At 39.0% G+C, this 23,332-nt stretch overlaps 1 protein-coding gene across 11 annotated transcripts in view; it reads left to right on the forward strand.

The window, feature by feature from the left end:
* Positions 1–16,532, forward strand: part of Lmo3 (LIM domain only 3) — a 61,437-nt gene extending 44,905 nt beyond the window's left edge. For all 11 annotated transcript variants that reach the window (XM_075982452.1, XM_075982456.1, XM_075982455.1 and 8 more), the window contains 2 exons: positions 1,569–1,694; positions 15,160–16,532. In XM_075982452.1, the coding sequence (XP_075838567.1) occupies positions 1,569–1,694; positions 15,160–15,265 (232 nt within the window). In that variant the 3' untranslated portion in view covers positions 15,266–16,532. The remainder of the gene's footprint in view (positions 1–1,568; positions 1,695–15,159) is intronic.
* The last annotated feature ends 6,800 nt before the right edge of the window (positions 16,533–23,332 follow it).

The raw sequence follows: 23,332 nt of genomic DNA on the forward strand, positions 1-23,332 counted from the left end.
TATATAACCCAGGCTGTCCTTGAGCTTACTATGTAGTTGAGGCTTACCTCCTGATCCCCCTGCCTCCGCATTTCAAGAATGTTGGAAATACAGGTGTGTGCATCCAGTAAGATGAGCATATAAAATTTTAAGCAATATTTCAGGAAGGTAAGTATTTTATGCATCTTGAATTTAACCTTGTTGCAAAGCCTGCTAGCTTCTGTAACTGGTGCCCAGGAAATTCCAGGGAGCCGTTTAGGAGTTATTTGCTTTTCATCCTCAAGAGGCCTGCAGTTTTGAAGAAACAACGTAACAAAAACAGGAGCATGGAGATCTGTGCCACATTTTGTCAGACTCTTGGGCATTGCTGTGACAACCCTGTCCACGGATCATTATTAGTTCCATAACAGGAAATGGTTATAGATTGAAAAATGAATATGCTCACCTTAAGCGAGGACCTTTGGAGTTTAGAGAGAGAAATGAGATTCAGACATGTTTGTGCATAATCCTAAAATTCAATAACATGAAAGGCTACGACTTTTGGAAAGTGCTTTTTTTTATAACCAAAACAAGCTTTCTCCATAACACCTTTGAATTCATTAGTTTCGAACTGCTTTTAATTTCGTCTTTCCCATGAGAACCATTATATTTTTTCTCCCGTCAGCCTGATGCTGGAGAAAAAAGAAAGCTGGCAGATGGGCTGTTTTTCTCTGAGCTCATTCCCTAGTTTTAAAAATGCCTTAACCACTGTGCACAAAATATTATTCGTGATAGCTTCTCACCGCCATTAACAACTTTAAAGAAACTTGCTCTAAATACGGCCAATGCAGATAGAAAAAAAAAATCTCCTTCATCTCTTGTACTATGTTAAAACCCTTTGGTACTGTTTTCTAAGTCATCCCAATAACAATTTCTAGGAATCTTCAACAAATAAGATATATATGCGTACATATACATATGTGTGTGCATTCTCTCACATTATTCTGATAGTGTATTTTGACAGCTCCAGATCTGGCTATGTATAGCTCATAGCCTCATTTACTGTAATGTGTTACCTGAAGTACATAATCACCGCTGTAACTGCGCCATAGGGCCGGCACGTGCACGTACCTCCGTATGTTAGAATCACTTAAGTGGCTTGTTCATAGGTGCTCTTTAATGTCACTGGCAAGCCTTTTAGTAATTAGATGTCAAAGAGGAGTGCATCAGATACATGGGGTTCTTTTTCACTAAAGTGCTACTATGTAACATTAAGGTTTGATTATAGTGCTTTTATATTGATACTCTAGCAAGCGTTTTTTTTTTTTTTTTTTGAGTGAATTCGCCACATTGACTTCTGTTTGTTTGCAGATGTTTAAGCATCCTAATGTGTTTGTCTTTTCCTTTACTCTTAAAATGGTACGTAATTTTCATCTGGAGAGGTCAAAGGAGGATATATTGCAGAAGAATATGTATACAGCTCAGGCAAAACTCGTTTATGAACATCATAAGGCATTGTGTATGAATCCCTTCAAAGCATGGATTAGCAGTTTCTCGGTTTGCAAACCCAGGTTTCCTTAAGTTAAAAAAGAAAATGTTTATTGTTTTAGGCTGTTTGGTGTAACGGGAAACTGTGCTGCGTGTAGCAAGCTCATCCCTGCCTTTGAGATGGTGATGCGTGCCAAGGATAATGTGTACCACCTGGACTGCTTTGCCTGTCAGCTTTGCAACCAGAGGTGAGGACATTTAGTACATTTAATTTGACCTCCCAAATGATGCCACTCAGTAGGCTGAGGATAGATTTAATGGGTGGGCATGATCACAGTCTACTTTGTTAGACTAATTGATCTCAGCATTCTGGGGTTCTGCAAATGTGTGCCCAACACCAGAAACAAACCTCTGCAAAAGGAGGTCTTTAGCCTAGCTTCAGAAGACAGTGTTCTGTGAGAACAACTGCACGCAGAAATACTTCTACTGACTTCGGAGCCAGCACTCATTCTTGTTATTGTTTTACTATCCTTTAATATGGTGGTCTAAAACGCCTGTGCTTAGGGGGCAGTGAAATGGTTGGTGAGCAAGATCTGGGTTCAGGAGCCTTGCCCAGATGGACAGCTTAGAGCTTTGCTTATTTCTCCCATTTTAGTCCTTTTATAGCAAATGGGTGTAGGTGGTTGGAGGAGATAGAAGGACCCCCAGAGCTATGGAACCAACTAACCTGGAACAGCCAGCAAATAAGCATCCATCACAAAAGAGAGGGTAAAGAATGACATTAGAATCTGCCCTCTGACTTCGAAATGTGCACTGTGGCGGGCACATTTGCATGCATGCATGTGCACGCACACACACACACACACACACACACACACACACACACACACCACATACATACACACTATACACATACACCAAACACACCCACACACACCACACACACACACACAAACACACACACATACCACACCTCAACCTTTTTTTGTTATGTGATTCTTTTAGAGGCAAAGAATTGGTAACAAGAAGAAGTTTGTTTTTATCTTGTTTGTGTTTATTACTTCCCCATCTCTTGGCTTCTTTTTTGGAACCCTAAGCATGGTCTCTACACACCCTTAGCTACCTCCAATATCCTTGAGGGGGAAGCCAAATGAAGCTAATAATTAAACAATTACCAGCATTGGAAAGACAACAAAAGAAAGAATACTGCACAGAAGTCTAGAAGGCTAAGATGTAGTTTGGGCCCTGCTACAAATTGGCTGTGCAGTCTTGAGCTAATTGCATCATCTCTCCGAATCCAGTTTCCTCATTTGTAACACGTGATTAACCAATTTCAAAACTCTTTCCAACTAAAAGTATAATAACTCCTTCACTTTTTCTTTGCTGAAAATTATACTCTCCGTTGGGTATTATTCTGTGGCTACAACCTGTTTTCCACAGGTAATGCCAAGTTTAGAATACTGTAGATATGCCTACCAGGGTCAGGCATGCTGGTGCTCACAGTTAATCTCAGTATATTGGAGGTACTGGAATGCAGATTTCTGTAAGTTCAAAATGAGTCTGGCCTACTTATCATGTTTAAAGACAACTGAAACTACATAGTGAAACCCTCAAACAGCAAACAAACAAACACAAAAACAACAAAACTGTGCATATCAAAACTAGAGGTATTCAAATTGTAAGACCCTTGCTGGAATTTCGAGAATGTCTAGTATCTGTAAGAAAATGTCCACAGAGTGTGTCATCAATAAATTTTGCTTTACATTCTCAATTTATGTAACTTTCTTGTAGTGATAAGAGTGGCGGGTCTGTATCCTCGGCACCCAGCCGCTCGCTTTGCTAGCTTATGCCCCGAAATAATTACACGGAAACTGTATTCTTTTAAACACTGCCTGGCCCATTAGTTCCAGCCTCTTATTGACTAGCTCTTACATATTGATCTAACCCATTTCTAATATTCTGTGTAGCACCACAAGATGGCTTACCAGGAAAGATCTTAACCTGCGTCTGTCTGGAGTGGGAGAATCATGGCGACTGCTTGATTCAGCTCCTTTCTCCCAGCATTCTGCTCTGTTTACTCCACCCACCTAAGGGTTGGCCTATCAAATGGGCCTAGGCAGTTTCTTTATTAATTAACCAATGAAAGCAACAGACAAATGACTATGACCCTCCTCCATCATTTTCTCTGAAAAGTCCTGTTTTATTCAGAGTCTCTTCATGAGGCCCTATGAAATAATAAGATATGAGGTCTGTGGTGAAAACAGATTCAAATTCTGGCCCCATCATATATTCTGTAAATTATTGGCTTTGTAATTCTTCAGTGTGTTATGTAACCTTTCAAAACTGCTACAGTTTTATGTCAATAAAATAAAATCATATATTTGTCTTACAAAGTCTAGAGGTTAAATAAAATAATTTTTACCAAGCATTGAATGCATTTTTAAAAGCTCATTCCTTATCTATAAATTTCCCTGTCCAAATTATACCTGTGTCCTAGTATTTCTATAAAATATATAACATAATAGTGTTACTTGCCAAATTTAGATGTTGAGAATATTTCCTGATATAACTTATTGTTTTACCTAGACAACAACCCAGGAGCCATCTTGTGTCTTGATTTTCCCCAACAAATGTTTTATATCATCAAAGACATCAGTTTTAGGTGATACTTAGCCAACAATAAACTAAGAAGTTCACATGTTATCTTTTATAAAAATGTGAACACACACACACACACACAAATATCCATACATACATCCAAACACAGTTCTTTGCACGTGAACATGTGTACACACATTTTCAAAGAGTGTTAGCCATAACGGTAAAATACCACTGTTCATTTGACAGGTTGACTCAGTGATGGCAGGAGCAATGAGAGCTGTCTTTAAGAAACCACCTTGTTAACTGTTCTACTTAAGAAAAGCTTCCATATTTTTAGAAAAAAAAATTTAAAATGAGAAAGTACTCCAACCTTTACTATTCTAATAAAAATTGTATTCTAGCATATAGTCACTCATGATTTTTCCCTATGGATATATGACAGATTATGCAAAACTTCTATATATTATACTGATATTTAGTCAGATTAAAAAATAGGAAGAGGACTCTCCCACATGATGGTAACTTCCTGTAATCTCATCACTCAGGAAGTGGAGGCAGGAAGATCCACTTATGTGTAAGCCTGCAGGATATGGTGGGACTCTTGTCTATTAATGATGGAGGAGGGTCATCTTTCTATCTGTTGTTTCATTGGTTAAGTAATAAAAAAACTGCTTGGCCTCTGATAGGGCAGAAAATTAGGTAGGCGGAGTGGACAGAACAGAATGCTGGGAGAAAGAAGCTGAGTCAGGGCGGTCGCCATGATTCTCCCACTCCAGACAGACGCAGGTTAAGATCTTTCCTGGTAAGCTAGCTCGTGGTGCTACACAGAATATTAGAAATGGGTTAGATCAATATGTAAGAGCTAGCCAATAAGAGGCTGGAACTAATGGGCCAGGCAGTGTTTAAAAGAATACAGTTTCCATGTAATTATTTTGGGTAAAGCTAGCCGAGTGGCAGGACACAGCCCGCCGCTCTTGTTACAACATATTAATAGTAGTACTCACAGTTGTCGTAGTAGTAAGAGAAGTAAGTCATGAAGGTGGGAAGGAGTTGGGAAGGTGAGGTGTGTCTGGAGGAGTTAAAGAGATGAGTGTACTGACTATGATACAAATGCACAGAATGAGTTAATAAAATACCATGTTAATCGAGTTAACAGGGAAGGGTCTTAAATGTAGGACCCTTGAACTCTTTCATTTAGTCTCAACTATTTATCTATCTTCATTCTTGCTGTTAAAATTTCTTTTAACATATTTTACATTCCTTTTTATAATCAAGTATTAAGTCTACATTGTGTGGTCTGATGCTTTGGTCATTTCTACAGTCCATTTTATATCATCAATAAAGCAGACAAATATTCAAATCAGTGTCAGGGAAAGTTCACAGGAGTGTAATTAGTTAGTCAAAGAATACAATGGTTTGAAAGCTTAGGGTAAATATTGACCAAATGATCTTGATAAAAGTTGTCCTATGTTTCCCACACCAAGTTTCCTCATGATCTCACATATTCACCCTAACACTTATTATTTAGAAAGAAATTCTTGTCACCTTCAGAGATAAAAGCTGCTACCTGATTATAATTTTTAATTGGTGTTTATTTGCTGACTTGTAGCCCTTCAAATTTTTCTACTCTTGCAACTGTTCATGCCCTATGTCCATTTGCCTACCAGGTCAGGCGTCCATATTTTATCTGCGTCCTGCACTGACAATGAAAGCATCGTTCAAGTGCTAAACTCAGCCTGAATCCCATTATGATACAAAGTAATTGAAGGTGGTTAATGCTGTTTACAAATCATAGATCAGTTTTATTTCATCATGGAAATAAAAAGTTACATTCACAATTAAGTCTGTCTGCTCAGTAGAACTCAGTCAAGTAAGACAAGCGCTCCTAAATTTTGACTCTAAAAATGGCTCACATTCTTATGGTCGCCAAGCACTATCCCAACCTCATTACCAAAGCACCTAATACATTTCTATGTCCGCTTCATTTATTACCTGCCGTAAAGTGGCTGCATATCTTTAGCACTGGCTATGCACAATTAGCAATAGGTGATTGTCTTGTCGCTGTGATCCTTGCAAGACAAACTTCCTCGATGCAGAAAGTTAGCTCATCTTCATCAGTCAGGCAGTGCACACAGACATGGTCACCCTGAATACAGATGGGTCTCAAGGTAGGAGATGCCCCTCTTCCACTGAATGTTGCTGTGGAGACATATCCAGGGTGGCCACGTCCAGACGAAGCCTTACAAAGCCTTGTCGCAACATTCAGTAAGAAGACCAAAATTATTTCCAAATATTAAAAAAAAAAACAGTAAAATAGGGGCTGAGGAAAATTCTCATCAAGTGAAGAGCAAGTGATTACCGCAACAGCAAGAAGACCCGAGTCAGATACACAGCACCTATCTAAAAGTCCAGGCTAGTGGTCACATGCCTATAATCTAAGTGTTGGGGACACAGGAATAGGCAGTTCCAGGAAGCTTGTTTACTTGGCCATTTAGCTGAATATGCAAACCCCAGATTCAGTGGGAGACTATCTTAAAAGTCAAGAAGGTTCAGTCAGATGGCTGAGTAGATAAAACACTTGCCACCACCTTGGAGAATCTGACTGTGATTCTGGAAATCCACAGTGCATGACCGACACCCTGACACTACACTCTATCCACAACGTAGAACAGAGTGATTCCCTTACATTGTCCTCTGAGCTCTACACATAGTGTAATACTTGCATAGCAACCCCCCTAACAAAAAAAAAACTCCCAATTCTTGTTTCATGAAATTGAAAGAATATTCCAAGGATTTCTTGATAATAGCAATAACAAATAAGGAGGCGTGCACTAGAGGACACCCAGTGTCTTCTTCTGGCCTCCATATAAATTTGTGCATCAGTAAATGAACACCTCTGCACATACACAACATAAGATATATGCACATGAACACATGTACATGCATGAATATCCATGTACATACACCTCACAGAGAGACAGAAAGCAGTAATGATAGTATGTTCAGGGCTATGCCTTTTCTAGCAACACTACAGGTCCTGTATTTTAACTATCAAAATATCTCCCTTTAAAAAGTAAGAAAACTGGGGAAGATCTTTTTGGAACTTATTTTATGATAATTAATTTTCATTTGGAATTGAAAAAAAAATCTCTATACTAGGTTAATTTATTAAGGGCTGAAAAGTTCCTCCACAGAAAACTAAATAATGATGTATCTAGTTTTACCCTTCCCCTCCAGCAAACTACCAAAGTTTGACACACAGATTTCTTATTAATTGTGAAAGCTCAGTTGATAGCTTAGGCTTGTTTCTAACTAATTCTTTTTAACTTAAATTAACCTGTATCTTTTAACCTACCTTGTTTTTACATGACTTGGTTACCTTTACTTTGTAAAGCCCATGTTACTTACTCTGCACAACACACACACAAACACACACACACACACACACACACACACAGAGAGAGAGAGAGAGAGAGAGAGAGAGAGAGAGAGAGAGAGAGAGAGAGAAGGAGAGAGAGAGATATTTTGGAATATATTAATTTGAAATGCAAATATAAATTAAATTTGTGGTTTTTAAGATTTACTTTGTTTCACTGATTTATACATACATACATACATACATACATACATACATATGTGTGTGCATACGTGCATGCATGTGTGTGTGTGTGTGTGGTGTGTAGAAAGAGACTGCTCTTTCATATTCCGGCCACCCAGACCCAAATAATCACACAGAAACTATATTAATCACAACATTGTTCAGCTAATGTCTCAGGCATATTTCTAGCTAGCTCTTATATCTTGAGTTAAACCCATTTCTATTAATCTGTGTATTGCCACAAGGCTGTGGCTTCCCAGATAGTTTCTGGGCCCTTCTCCTTCGGCAGCTATATGTCATCTCTTTGACTCGACCTACTCTCTCTCTCTCTATCTCTGTTCTGATTTCCTGTCAGGCTTTACTCTGCTAAGCCACTGGGTGAAACAGCTTCTTTATTAACCAATGGTAATAAAACATATTTATAGTATACAGAGAGGAATCCAAATCACACATATTTAAGCATAGCAATCTCATTTAATACCAAAAATGACCCTTATGTAGATGATACTTTTAGCTTCTAGAGTAGGCAATCAAATTGGTGTCTCCTCATGACTCTACCCTTCTTCCGAACATCTTTTCTGCCCTCCCCCCAAATCCTGCCTAGCTATTGGTCATTCAGCCTTTTATTAAATCAATCAGAGTGATACATATTCACAGTGTCCAAAAAGATTATTCCATAATATAATGACCTTGGAACATAAGGGAAAAAAACAATCTGCCTGATATTTCCTTTTCCTTTTTTTGTGGTATTTAATTTAAGAAACATTTTATATACATTAATTTTCTGGTATGTGTGCATATTTGTACCACGGTGCATGTTTAGGGGTCAGAAGATAACTTGTGGGAGTTGATTCTCTCCTCTCTTCTACCCTGAGGATTCTGAGAATCAAACTCAGGTTACAAGGCTTGGTGGCAAACACATTGACCCTTGGAGCTGATTTTCTGGCTCAACATTTGCTTTCTATTTTAAGGGCTGAAGCAGTGCTAGGCCCTGTGGAAGCAGAGGTGAATAAAATCTAGTTTCTTTAACAAACTCAATGCGTTCAGCACTCTGGGGGAGACAAGATATCAGAGACTTGCAGTAAAGCTTAATTAGACTTAGGTCTACATGCTGGGAGAAGAGGCATCCAGTTTTTAAAGTTCAGGGACGCACCTTGGAGCTGACTGATATGTTTAGTTTACAGGAACGAGTCCTATGGTCCTGCTAGAGCTGGGGACAGGACTCAGTTGGTAAACTGCTTGCCTGGTGGGCATGAGGCCCTGCATTCCAGGTTCAAAAGCCACATAACATAACAAAACACCAAAACCAGTATGGTGACAACTACCTGTAATCCCAGAGCTGGGAAGATGGACATAGGCAGATGCCTTGGACTCCCTGGACAGTCAGCCTAGCCAAATCAGTCAGTCTCCTGTCTCGGTGAGAGACTCTGTCTCAAAAAGATTGGTGGATGGCGCTAGAAGAGTACACTAGAAGCTGATTGCTGCCCTCTGTGCTCATAAACGTCCATGTGCACCTACAAGAACACCACACACGTGTGTGCACACACGCACATACACACTCACACACACAGAGGGAAGATTTTGAAATATATTAGTTTGAAATGGCAAGTATAAATTTGTAGTTTTTTTTAAGATTTATACTTTGTTTCATTGATTTTTAAATATGTATATATTTAAATATGTATATATATTTAAGCATAAAAATCGCATTTACTACCCAAAATGATCATTATGTAAATGATATTTTTAGACTCTGGGGTAGGCAATCAAATTGGAGTGCAGAATTTTTTTTATTATGATAATGATTATTTCTTTTATTTTTCTTTCTTTTTCTTTTTCTTTTCTTTTTTTTTTTTTTGGATTTTCAAGACAGGGTTTCTCCGTAGCTTTTGGTTCCTGTCCTAGAACTAGCTCTTGTAGACCAGGCTGGCCCCGAACTCACAGAGATCCGCCTGCCTCTGCCTTCCAAGTGCTAGGATTAAAAGCGTGTGCCACCACCTCCTGGCTCTTTTATTTTTCTAAGATTTTAATTGTATCATTCTGCCCTTCCTTTTCCTTCCCCCAAGCCCTTCCATATGTTTCTTTTTGCTTTTTTTGGATCTACACCCTCTTTTCATTGATTGCTAATATATATAATTAAATACACATATTGATGTCATATATTCTATGTATCATAATTACAGACTGAAAAAGTTACACTTATTCATGCACAAATTATATACACACACACACACACACACACACACACACACACAGGAGATGAGCAGTAGATGTGTTAACATGGAGTTGATAAAGGGCAGGAGTCCTCAACAAGAGGCGAAGAAATGCAAGTAACTAAGGAATGAGTAGACAAGAGAAGCAGTCTTCCACTGAGAAGAGCACACCCGTTGGCTGGTGAACCATCAACAAATGGTCAGCCCTAAAAACGTATGTACAAGCACCAAATTAACAGACATAGAAGATGTGAAGAAATATTTAAGGACTCTGCCCAAGACAGTGAGTGTTCAACTCAAGATTTTAGCCAAGCAAGTCAGGTTGTTACTCTCTGGAGCAGCTGACGACAGAAGAGCATTCTGTTTTCTGACGAAGAATATGTAAGTATAAATAGGTCCTGCAGGGCTAAGGTAAAGTTGATTTTGAATAATTTATAGCAGGATTCAGAATAGGGATCGTGTTCCTTGGTGCTGAAGAGATTGTAAGGGGTGAGATATGCAATGACGATTGGACTGTCAATGGGGAAGAGACGGGAAATTTGTTCACGAGTGTTGGGACTGGCAGACACCTCTTGCTGAATATTGCAGAATGGAGTACTCCGTCCTTTAGTGGCTATGAATGCTGAGTGAGGAAGTAGATACGTTGGGAATACATACCACATTTCCTCTTCTTTTTAAACATTATAAAGACAGAAATTAGTTATAATTATACATCACTGACCTTAGGGAAATAAGACAACTAAGTTAATGTTCTCGCTTCTTCAAATGCATATTACAAATCGAGGCATCTTAGAACAGGGTTTTGATAAACCTGCTCTAACTGGAAGAGGTGGGAGGCTTGAGAGGGAGGTAAGGGGACACCGAGAGTGTTGAAAACATTTAAAATCACTTTATTGAATTTTTAAAGAATCAGTAAGAAATATAAAAGGGGAAATTTGCTCTATGCCCCTATTTTAGAGCAGAGGTTTATTATTTATACTTCATTCTCACTCTTCTCAGGACTCAAGAACTCTCTGAAGTCAGCTAGACGTGTCCTCTGCTGGAAACCAGCTGCATTCTTAATTTCCACATAAGAATATTAGATGAGTTAATAACCTAATTGGCATCCTTTCTTTCTTCGTTAGTAAGTTTCGAATGAAGATAAAACTAATAGACTGATCATTCCACAGCATTTAAGACAGCATTACAAGAAAGATGATGAGAGGGCATTCCCGAGGTTTAGGCTGGCCTCTTAAATACACTTAAAGCTTTCTTCAGCCATCACCATATTCAATATTTTTTTAACAAATATTAAATCTCATAAAAAGCAGGTTTTATGATGTTGGAATTAAGTCACAAATTTTAAGTTATTCCTTATTTTGTTGAGCATTTATGTAGTAATAGGAGCGGCGGGGCTGCATCCCCAGCACCCTGGCCACCTGCCTAGCTTATGCCCCGAAATAACAACACACAAATTGTATTCATTTAAACACTGCTTGGCCCATTATATCTATCCTCTTCTCGGCTAACTCTTTCACCTGGACTAGCCCATTTCTAATAATCTGTGTAGCATCAGTCTTACGGGGAAAGATTCTAGCCTACATCCATCCTAGGTCGGAGCTTCATCGCGTGTGCCCGGGAGAGGGGAGCATGGCGTCTCTCTGAGCTCACTTCCTCTTCCTCCCAGCATTCTGTTCTGTTTACTCCTCCCACCTATGTTTTAACCTATCAGGGCCAAGCAGTTTCTTTATTGCTTAACCAATGTAATCAACAGATTGATATATGACACTCCCACGTCACATTTAATACCTACACTGTGATTTGTCTAATTGCTTCATGTCTACACATCTGAGTATATGTACATGTTTGTGTGTAAGTACACATATGCTCCCACATGTTGTATGCATGAACGCAACTATGTGGGTGGGTATACAGGTGAGTGTGCATGTGGAGGCCAGAGACTCACTAGGTGTCTTCTATAGTAGTAGCCTCTTCGCTTTATTGTTTTAGACAAAGTCTCTCACTGAACCTCAAGCTCATTCGGTTCATTAAAACAATTGATCAGCACCTCCAGGACCGTCCTGTTTCAGCTTCCCCAGTTCTAGGGTTATATGCAAGCACAGGCATGCCAGGCCATTTATCTGCATGGTGGGGACTGAACAAAGATATTTGTTCTTGTGTGGCAAGCATTTTACCCTGTCCCCAAACCCTGTATGAGACATTTTTAGGGACAAGAATGATCTCAATTGAACAGCTATGGTTTGCTCCTAACCACAGCAGTAAACATTGTTTATACTGTTTTGTAAGTCAGGTGTGACTGTGATACCTTTAACCTGTGTTCTATATCATCTTTACCTTTACATATAGGTTGACATGTCCACAAAAGACTTTACCAAGTTGTTAATATGTCAGTTATGAAACCTTTCAGAAAGGACTGTTTCACTCTGTTGATACATTTTCTCTCACTTTTAGATATTGTATCTATTTCTCTCTGTCTCTCTGTCTCTCTCTCTCTGTACTAGTCAATGGGACATGTGGCATCCACCTCATCAAATGTTAGTTAGACTTATGTAAAATGCACAAGAGAATACAGTAATGAAAGACTGTGGGTCTGGGTGTGGCAATTCATTCCTGCAATGGCAGCATTCAGGAGTCTGAGGCGTGATATTTGCTAAACTTCGAGGCCAGTGTGGGCTTCACAGTGAATTCCAGGCTAGTCTAAACAAAACGGTGAGACTTTATTTTAAGAAAACAAAGACTAATAAACTTAGATTCACTCTTTACATCGTCCTAACCTGGGTGAGAAAACAAACCAGGGGCTGACAACGAACTGAAACGTCTCCAGTTCTCCACCACATTTCCTTAGGCTGTGCGAACCCAGACAGGTCTTTTGACATTCTGGTAAGAGCCTAGAAAGTCATACAAGTGTACATACATGCAAACATGTACATATACTCAAATATGTAGACATGAAAAATTCGATAAATAACAGTACAGGAATTAAATGCTCACTGACTTACTAGGCTGAATGTGAGAAACAAGTCTGATCAAGTCCCATGATCAAAAGGGGAGGCTTAGTCTTTGCCACCAGGGGAAGGCTGGAATCTGGACCGTATCCATGGCAGCTTCTTTGCCTGTTTTCCCTGGGCTTTTCATGGTAGTTCCCTATAGTTGGATACTGTGTCTTCATCTCTCCTACAGAGAACTTAAGTAGGGAAAGAGTGGCATGCACCCATGCCAGCATCACATGTGTGACCAAAGCAGAACATGAATCCAGGTCCCCAGGACTGCTGCTTCCAGGTGACAACTCACTGTGGCAACCTTGATCTTACTCACCTACAAAATAAAATATTCTGTCTTTAAGGACTCTGAGCTACAAATTACAGGATAAAACAGGGCAGGATGGGAAGAAAGAATCCCATCTTTGTATATGATGACTAATAGAATTTATGTTCCTGATAAGGAATTAAACAAAGTTAAAGACAATGAACATTGAAAATTTCTTCAGATCATTTGCACTGTAGGAAAACCAGCTCTATAACAGCAAGAAGACAGGAGTACTTTACTGAATGTATTTATTCAGATATGATATATTATTATTAATGAGTTGAAAGTAATTTCAGCAGTAATATAAACAGATTGTCTTGATCACTCATTAAACATGACTTTATTGCTGTTTCACTTAATTTTCCATAAAAGATAAAAGTCAAATTTGGACTCCCAAGGGTTGTCCAAATAAAAGAATATTTCTGTTTATCCAATATATCTTCATGGTCATGCTAGCTATATAAACTGATATATTAAACATCACTGTTTAAATGCAATATTTAAGGCATACAGCCTAAAGCTAGCAAAAGAGGAAAATATACTCAAAGTCCCAAACTTAAATGTGCATCTTGTCCAGTAGATGCAGCAGCAAACAAATCCAGGATTTCCATGCCAGAGCTGAGCCTCTACTTTAAACCAACATCAGCAGTAGGCAGTAATCCTAGGGAAAAGGTAAATTCCACAAATAAACAGAGCAATTTTCCTTTAAGAGGAGAGCTAATTCTTTTCAATCTACTTTTTTTATTACACTATTTTCCCCTCTATCTACTTAGCTAGTGTAAGGATAAATTTCCAAAGCTGCCTGGATGGAAAATAAATAGATTCACTGTTTGTCTAGAATTCCAATCTTTGCAAATGTAAATCAGCCCAAGTGCCCCTCATTTAAACCTTCAGCTTTGCAGAGCATTAGGGGGTGGCCTTCACTTCACAGTTTAATCCACATACTAAGATTTCTGCCTGAGCATCACTCTGAATTGACTATCTGATAAAGAATGACCACCACCAAAGGTCACAGAGGTCAGCCTGTGTAATTACAGAGTTGTTTTCAGTCAACTCTACCAAACACTGCTGTTTGAACTTTAAGTTGTTACAATTAAATTTATATACATATATGTAATGTGTGTGTGTGTATATATATATATATATATATATATATATATATATATATATTAAACAGATCTCCCCAGAGTTACTTTATTGCTAAATGTACTGGAAACAGCACGACATTTACTTTTGACCTGGATTGTGTTCATAGTATCACCCACTGAGAAACTATATAAAAAGAATGCTTATTAAAAATACTAGAGTCTTGCACTTTACACAATACTTCATAAACTAAAATGCATAATTAACTGCTGGGAGCTGGTTTTATTTATCACATCAACATGAGAAAGTTCTTCCAGTTTGCTCTGCCTTAACAGGAAGCATTCTAGGAAGTAACATCTACTATTTCATAGCTGGGGAATTTGCCATGGAGGAAACTAGCCCCTGGACACTTTGCACTGGACACTAGGCACTTACAAATTCCTAAGATTCAGTCACATTTTAATAACAGAATTAAAGGGTGCCTGGAATAGAAAACTTTAAACTGGACAATTTCCCAATTCTTTGGTTCACTGTAGTGATTTTTATAGTTTATATTAACTGGACAAAGGACCAGTATGAAACCGTTCATGATCATGACCAGTAAGAACTGATATCATATTTAATTTTACTTTGATGGGGATGTATATGGATCAAATATTTTCTCCTCGCCAAAGTGGCAAGGAAAAAGAAAAGAGAAAAGAAAAGAAATAAGGTATTTCACCATTGGTGTCCCAAATGCTGACCTTGCTGCTCCTATGCTGTTTATAAATGAGGGGGAGTTTGAAAGACTGTATGCAAGGGTTAATATATGAAACAACACAGTTTTAACTTTTACTATGAAAGTAACTTCCTAAGACCGTCTTTCAGATTTCAGGAGTCCTAACACACTTTATGTTTCCATGCTTTCAGATTTTGTGTCGGAGACAAATTTTTCTTAAAGAATAACATGATCCTCTGCCAGACAGACTACGAGGAAGGCCTGATGAAAGAAGGCTATGCACCCCAGGTCCGCTGATCCGTCGGCATCACCCCTGACAACACAAAGCACTACATCCCTTTATCTTTTTTGCTCACCTGTATATAAGAATCGACACAGGAACCTACGAAATAGGGTAGTGGTAGGACCGCAGGATGGCCGGCCATATGGAAGAAAAGGCAGACTGCATCTGTATGTAGTAAAATTGCCCCAGTTCAAGAGTTGAATGTCCATTATTAAAGAAAGAAAAGTAATGTATATATTGCTGGATTTTTTTGCTTGCTATTCGTTTTTGTGTCACTTGGCATGAGATGTTTATTTTGGACTATTGTATATAATGTATTGTAATATCTGAAGCACAAATGTAATACAGTTTTATTGTGTTACCATTTGTGTTTGGTTTGCTTCTTTGTATTGTTGCATTTAGTACAATCAGTGTTTAAACTTACTGTATATTTATGCTTTCTGTGTCTACCAGCTATTTTCAATGAGCTATACCTTTCTAGTAAGAACTGAAGAGCAAACCTCACCGATGACACACAGATAATGCAAGACTATCACATTAGAAACACAAAAGTAAATAAGTAAACACAGGCAAAGCAGTTAGTGACACCCACTCCTTATGGCTCCTACAGTTAGGTGTATTCATGGTCTCATGATAACCCCCTATTTTCAGGGGACTAAAGATCAGCTTTAAAAAAAACAATAAAGATTTCAGCTTAAAGCACTTTCATTTTATACCAACGTGAAAAGTGCCATTTTTAGAATGTCCTTAAGACTTAGTGATGTCCTTTTAATACTCTTTATTGTGTCCCTCACCTTCACTATAGATTTATTCTCCTTTTCTTTTCTCAATCACACACCGTTTGTGAAATAGTGCCTTTGGGTAGCATGTAAATTCTTTTTCCAAAGGGTTACTCTAAATGAAAACGGTATTACCACAATTAGGACATAATTTTTCAAATTTAAAATTCCTTGTATAAATGTTGTCCAGGCTTCTCCCTAGGAGATGGGGCTTGATGGCTTTATGGTTAACGCACCGATGACACCACACAGACCGGAGTGTGACTCCACTGAGACCAGGATGATGCTCCTTGAGTTCTTTACCATCATCCTACTCAGATCATGTAATACTTGGGCTAAAAAATCTATCTTTTTCATTTCTTTTTCACGATGAAGTGTTTTCCCCTTATTTAAATGATAGCTGATGAAGAAGAATGTTCTAGAAACAGAAACTGTGGGAAATGATTTACTTAAACTGCAATTAAGGAAATAAAACCGAGACTCTGGTTCCCTCTTCTGCTCACACGTTGTTATTTTGGTTTTGCATTCTGCGGTGAGACCAGTTTTCCCCAAATCCACTCGGAACAGGCACTGTGAACCATATTTGTTCTCCAGCAAACTCTGCACCGTGGGTTTTCTCATTGTTCTCCATTGCGTATACAGGAAATGTCCCCCACCGTTATCTGTATTACATATTTTCCCTGCCAGATTCTGCATTACAGATGGCCATTAAATGTTCTACCTACATTTTTGGTCTGGGGCCATAATATTAAGCTGGAAACAATGCTGGTGTGGCTTTGAATCATCATGAAACATAAGTTTATTCGGGAAATGCATGAGAATCTGAATATTGCCTCGTGAAAAAAAAATGGTTCTGTAAAAAGTGAATGATAGGCGCATTTTCCAAATGCTTCGTGATTAAGAGTGTGCAAGTCCCGTTTGCTCAAATTGGAGGAAAAACGAAGAGTTGGAATCCATTTGGAATCCACAAGGTGATTCTTATTTACCGCTCAGCCACAAAAGTTTGTTTTGTGAGAAGACAGGCTTAGCTTAAGATATCAAAAATGAAATTTGGAAAGATGACACACCACAGGTGAAGGAGACACACAGCAAGGGAAGGGACACACGGACAGGGAAGGGGACACACAGCAAGGGAAGGGGACCCAAAGCAAGGGAAGGGGACAAACAGCAAGGGAAGGGGATACAAAGCAGGAAGTTCACCTAACAGCCCTGCTGGCTCCTCTTGTTATAACATCTTTCATTATGGTTTTCAGATGTCCTTAACTTTTTCCATCAAAATGGGTTTTCATAGTGTCCTTAACAGGTCGAAATATGTGTCATCTGGGGACAAACTTCTCCTGATTTCTGAAAGCTGTTCAATCACCCTTACCATCCCCAAATCAATCAGGGTCTACATTGCTTTTGCTTAAGCTTTGGGGAAACAGCTCACCTGAAGTAAAGATTAAGGCCTTAAACTCTTTAGATTATCTTTAATCTCCATGAAATTGTGAATCAAGACGAAGGTAAATTTCCACCTTTAAGCTGTTTTCCAGTTAATTTGCCACATGCAGTAGCGGTTTGGACCTGAAATATTAGGCTGGTTGTCCTGAGGACGCAAAGCCCCTGCCTTTTGTCAGCTCTTCTCTTGGCATTGTGTGGATCCTAGATCATATCTGATGCTCCAGTAGGGCACCTGGGACAGACTTCTGAGTTCACCCAGCTGAGAAAGTTCTTCTCTCAGTGGGCATCTCTGCAGGCTGAACTGAATGAGGCACCACCACCACCCCCCCACCAGCATCAAGAGCATAACAGCAGCCCCTTGTTCATAATTTCACCTTCATCTTGCCCGTACACATCTGGATTCTTTCGTTCACTTTTCTAAATATCTGGATTCAGGTTTTCAATTAAAAAGGCACTCCACTATTGGGTTGCACTTAGTTGGCAAAGACAAAGATGACCTGAAAAACACGTGTGTGTGTGTGTGTGTCCACAAGAAAATGAAAAACTTCCTTTCTAAAAGTCAATCCCAACAAGCCTAAGGAAGCCACCTCAGATCCTCTTTCAATGAGAATGTTGAAAAGCCCTGAAATAGAAGGTTCTCCACTCTTTTACTTTTGTGGGGGAAAAAACTGTCCAAAACGAAGGTAACAATTATTGTTTGTTGTGCATTTACATATACTTAACTGACCTAGAGAAAAGCAACTTTGTTGCTGTCTGCAGACTAAACTTCAAATTTTCTGTAAAATGAATTGAAACCAAAATGTCCACTAAATTCTATGTTTTCAAGAAAGACACGTGCTGCCTTAATTGAAGCAGGGAAGTGACAATGGGATCTCTGGTAAACGCACCATCCGCACACAGTTTTGTTTTAACTATCACTTTAGGCAGATTGCTCTTTGAATCGTCACTTAGGCCATTTCGCAGAAATGATGCAGACCAAACATGTGCAGTGTTCCCTTCAGTGAGTTGCTAAAACAATCTGCGTGTTTATGGCAATAGGCCATTAACACAGAACACAATTTAAGCAAAAGCCTTTTGATCACTATTTTTTCTTAAAAATGCCATTATACCATGTTTTTCTTTTTAATGTGATTTTAATTTAGGGTAATAAGAAACCGAGGTTTGAGACGGTCCCTATTTCAGATGGACTTTCCTGAATGCCCACTGTGTGTCAGGCCTTGCTCTGTGTGCTTAATTGCCTATGAATACACAGACAGAGCTCATGTATCCAGTCCTTTCACTATGCCTTTTTGAGTGTTGGGCCCCATCTTAAACCTACCCATAATGAATACACAAATATGAACATCTTCTAACAACACAGTATGTCATTGGTGTGAAAGCCTCAGAAAACATCTCAAGTAATCGATGTGTTCAGAGAATTATCTCACCCGAATTACTCATTAACTCAATAGCACATAATAAAAAAGAACGTCAATTAATTAATGAGTCACCCTCAGATTGCTTTGATTATTACCAAGCTCAGTTGAAACAGTGGTTATGAATGGAGCTATCTCTCCTTATTCATTGTTTGCAATTGGGCCATTATTTGGCTAAAACCTACATGCCTGTAGGTAATTGTGTGATTAGTATCATAAATGAAGAATTCAGAGTGACTGCTTCTTGTAAGACCGCTGGAAATAAAATAAAGAACACTCATTTTCAATGCAGCTTCTGTTAAAGTCAAGCTGATACAGGGATGACACCTTTCTAAAAATGCAGTTATGCATTTATAATGAAGATTTAGGGCTTCCATATTGCATGGGGTCTGGGTTAGCTCTTAAGACACGTACAGGTGAGTCTTACAATGCATTTGCACATATGAGATTTAATTTCAATAATAGCACCATGAGAATAATATGTGCATCGCCAATGCCAGATTTAGAAATGTTTTCTTAGCCACAAAGGACATTTCTGCTTTTGGTGAGCTTGGTCAGTGTGGATTCTTGAAAACAGAAAGGAATGGGGGGAGGGATTTTAAAAAAATAAGCAACTAAATATGCTACAAACCCACAAATGAAACTTTCACAGACATCTTGGTAAATGCCATTCCAGTATGCTTACAGAATAATTACAACAGTTCCCCTAGGTAAGTGGGAAACAGCTGTTGGTAACACATAGCAGGTGCTAACAATTACACATACTGAACTTTTAAAAAATGTTTTTAATTAAAAGAATCTTGTTTTGTGAAAAGAGGGCTAAAAACATGTTAAAATCAAAGATATTCCTGGTTTATGCATCCAGATCACGTTATGCACAAAACCGTAAGGCCCAAGTCACCCTGCATCATCTGTGGTTTCTGATTGGCTCATATCATTGCCTTCAGAACCGGACTATAATTCATTGCACTTTTTACACAGTTGGTATTCTGGTCCGAGAGGCTACATCCTTGTGAAATTGATATGGCGGAGCTGATAAAAGGACATTTGAGTTTTATAGGCAAGGTGGCTGCCATTAACTAAACCAGATTGAGTGGGCACAGTACAAAGAAAAGAGGGGATCCAGAAACATCAGGGAACAGGGAGCAATCCATGTGTGCTGCTCAATGTCTTCCTACGATGTCTCTTTAAGAGCTCTTAATAACCGTCGGTGACAATTACTGAGCAGCCCCATGAACAGGGTGGCTTTCTGCAAACTCCAGCTGTATATAAGTATATAAGTACTATATGCAAGTTTTAATGACTTTTGTATTTATTCATTTATTATTTAGCAGTTGTTTCTTTCAGTGTTACCCAGGCCTGCAGGTACTTGGGGGCACACCCAGATTTTCTCAGGGTCGAATAAAACAATGAAGCAGAGGTCCTAAGTGGAAGGCCTGATGTTTACACACAGGATTTCTGGGTATCAGTCCATCTATTGGTGTCACTGCCTGGGTGACAGTTGCTATCATTTCTTTTATCATTATTGATTTCACAGCCTATAGAATTAACCAAGAGCTCCTAAGGAGTGTCTATCCATGTGCAAAATTTTCAACATTTCAGAGTTAATGTTATCATTTAAGAAAAAAAAATGGCAGCTTGGGTCTCTGTTTCAGTTGGTAGAGTGTTTTTCTAGCATGCACGAAGTACCAAGTTCAATTCTCAGAACTCCAGAAATGGAAAATGGTGGTACATGTAGTAATAGGAGCGGAAGGCTACGTTCCTGGCACCCGGCCGCCCACACGGCTAGCTTTCTACCCGAAATAATTACATAGAAACTGTATTCTTTTAAACACTGCCTGGCCCATTAGTTCCAGCCTCTTATTGGCTAGCGCTTACATATTGATCTAACCCATTTCTAATAATCTGTGTAGCCCATGAGGTGGCTTACCAGGGAAGATCTTAACCTGCGTCTGTCTGGAGTAGAGGAATCACGGCAACTAACTGCCCTACTTGGCTTCTTTCTCCCAGCATACTGTTCTGTCTCCTCCGCCTACTTAATTTTCTGCCCTATCAAAGGGCCAAGACAGTTTCTTTATTTAACCAATGAAATCAACACAAAACAGAAGACTCTTCCCCCATCAGGTACACACCTCCCATCTCAGCACTCCAGATGGACATAGAAATTTCAGAATTTCCACAAAGTATCAGAAATCACAAGTCATCTTTGGTTATGTAGTCAATTTGAGGCTAGCCTGGGCTATATGAGACAATGTTTCTAAAAACCCCAAAAAGAATAGGAAGAAGAGGCAGAGGAGGAAATGGTTTAGAATAAAAATGATCCTATTTTTCCAAGGAACAGTCTACTTGGAAATTCCCTTGAACAGTCCATGGAGGCCTTTGTTTGAACCTGCAGAGCTTCCCTATCAAGACTAGAGGGTCTCTCGGAAGAGCAACAGCATTAAGCACAAGAGGGCTGTCTCAGTTCAAGAGTAAATGTGGACCAAAAGCAGACACTTTGTGTATCCAGGTAAACAAAATACAGAGAAGCATAAGTAACTAACTGAGTCTGAGAAATCAAGAAAATAATTGACTGTATGCCAATATTTGATGTTTTATGGACCTTCCATAACATGAGGTGGGGTTGAGATCAGCTCCTCTGGAATAGCAAGATGGGTCAAGGTAGACTTGAACCACGGAGGCTCTGAGGGTGCTGGGCTCTGGTCAAGGCCAAACAGCTCAGGACTGCTTGTCTTAGAAGTACAGAACAAACCACACAGCAGCAACATAGCACCCAGCAATTTGTTAGGGATATTAATCCAATGCCCATGACAACACAGAGAAAGTGCTGAGGCATCCCTGTTTTCCCTGCACCAAATATCTACAGCCTGCCCTCCCTACCGTCACTTCTACATAGTGGGGTCAGTCATATTGTTAGTTGAGTGGTCCTAATGGGAGCTTGAGTGGAATGAATCTTCAATGGTTTTGGTATAACACTAGAGTCTAAACTTAAGGACTTAGAGAAGCATGATTAAATTGGATTACATATTTTAAAAAACTAGAGAGATGGCTCAATGGTTAGCAGCACTTACTATAGGCAGAAGTTTCCTGTCGTGGAGCAGCTTGGTCTGAAATACCTGGAAGCCACTTCCCAAATTACCAGACAGCGGCTTAATATTAGCTATAAATGTTTGTCCAATAGCTCAAGCTTATTGCTAATTAACTCTACAGTTTAAATTAACCCATAGTCCTTGTTTATGCTCTGCCACATGGCAGTACCTTTTCTCAGTCCAGCAAGCCTCTCTTCTCTCTGCATCTGGTTGGTGACTCCTGACTCCACCCTTCTCCTTCCCATCATCCTTAGTTTGGTCCTTCTGCCTATACTGCCTGCCTGGTTACTGGCCAATCACTGTTTTATTAATCTAATTCAAGTGACAAATCTTTACAGTGTACAAGAAGATAACTCTACAGATATTGACTGCTCCTGCAGAGGACCCTGGTCAGTGTCCAGCATCCATAGGGTGACTCAGAACAGTCAGAAACTCCAGTTCTAGGGAATCTTATCTAGAGGTTCTTTTGGTCTCCATGCCCATAGTCTTTATGTGCATGTTATACAGAAATTTGTGAAGGCATTCACATATGCATATAAAGGAAGTAATTAAGCCTTTAAAAAATAAAAAGGAAGGATGAAAGAAAGGAAGGAACGAAGGAAGGAACGAAGGAACGAAGGAGAGAGAAAGAAAGAAAGAAAGAAAGAAAGAAAGAAAGAAAGAAAGAAAGAAAGCGAGCATGTGGCTTCCACAGTCAGAGTTTGGCAGACTACAAGCCTTACCTCAACTGACAATTCCTGTGTTCATCTTAAGGGGATGTCGGTTTAGTGTGGAGAGTTACAGAGGCCAGGAGAAGTTATAGAATTGAGTTAGAAGCAGCTACTGACAGACGGGTGGTGAGAAAGTATGTGCAACCATTCAGAGCTCTGTCACATTATGAGAGCACACACACATACACACACCACATTTACATACACATAGACACATTCTTACACACATAAATGCACTTATTTATAAACATGCACGCACACACTCACATATTCACATGTATACACACAGGCGCAGCTACCATGATTAGCTCTATACCAAACATCTCTCTATATATTTTTAATTCTGTTTGAGAGCACTTGATATATGGAATGTGCTTGCTACTGTTTATTTTTTAAAGCTCCATTTATTAAAAATACAAAATTATAAAATATAACTTTTCAATACATTTATACACCCTTGTTACAGATAACAAAACAAACCCTATAAATGTAATAAGTCAGCTTTGGCCACATGCGCTTAATCAGAATCTAATAATCTTCTAAAGATTTCAATCAAATCCTCTCTAAGATTCCAGTGACTTAAAAATAGACAAGAATTCTCACAATGAGTCAAGGACTGTTTCTATGTATTTAAAGTTGTAAAAAAAA

The sequence above is a fragment of the Microtus pennsylvanicus genome, chromosome 8, assembly GCF_037038515.1.
Source record: "Microtus pennsylvanicus isolate mMicPen1 chromosome 8, mMicPen1.hap1, whole genome shotgun sequence".
Classification (NCBI taxonomy): Eukaryota; Metazoa; Chordata; class Mammalia; order Rodentia; family Cricetidae; genus Microtus; species Microtus pennsylvanicus.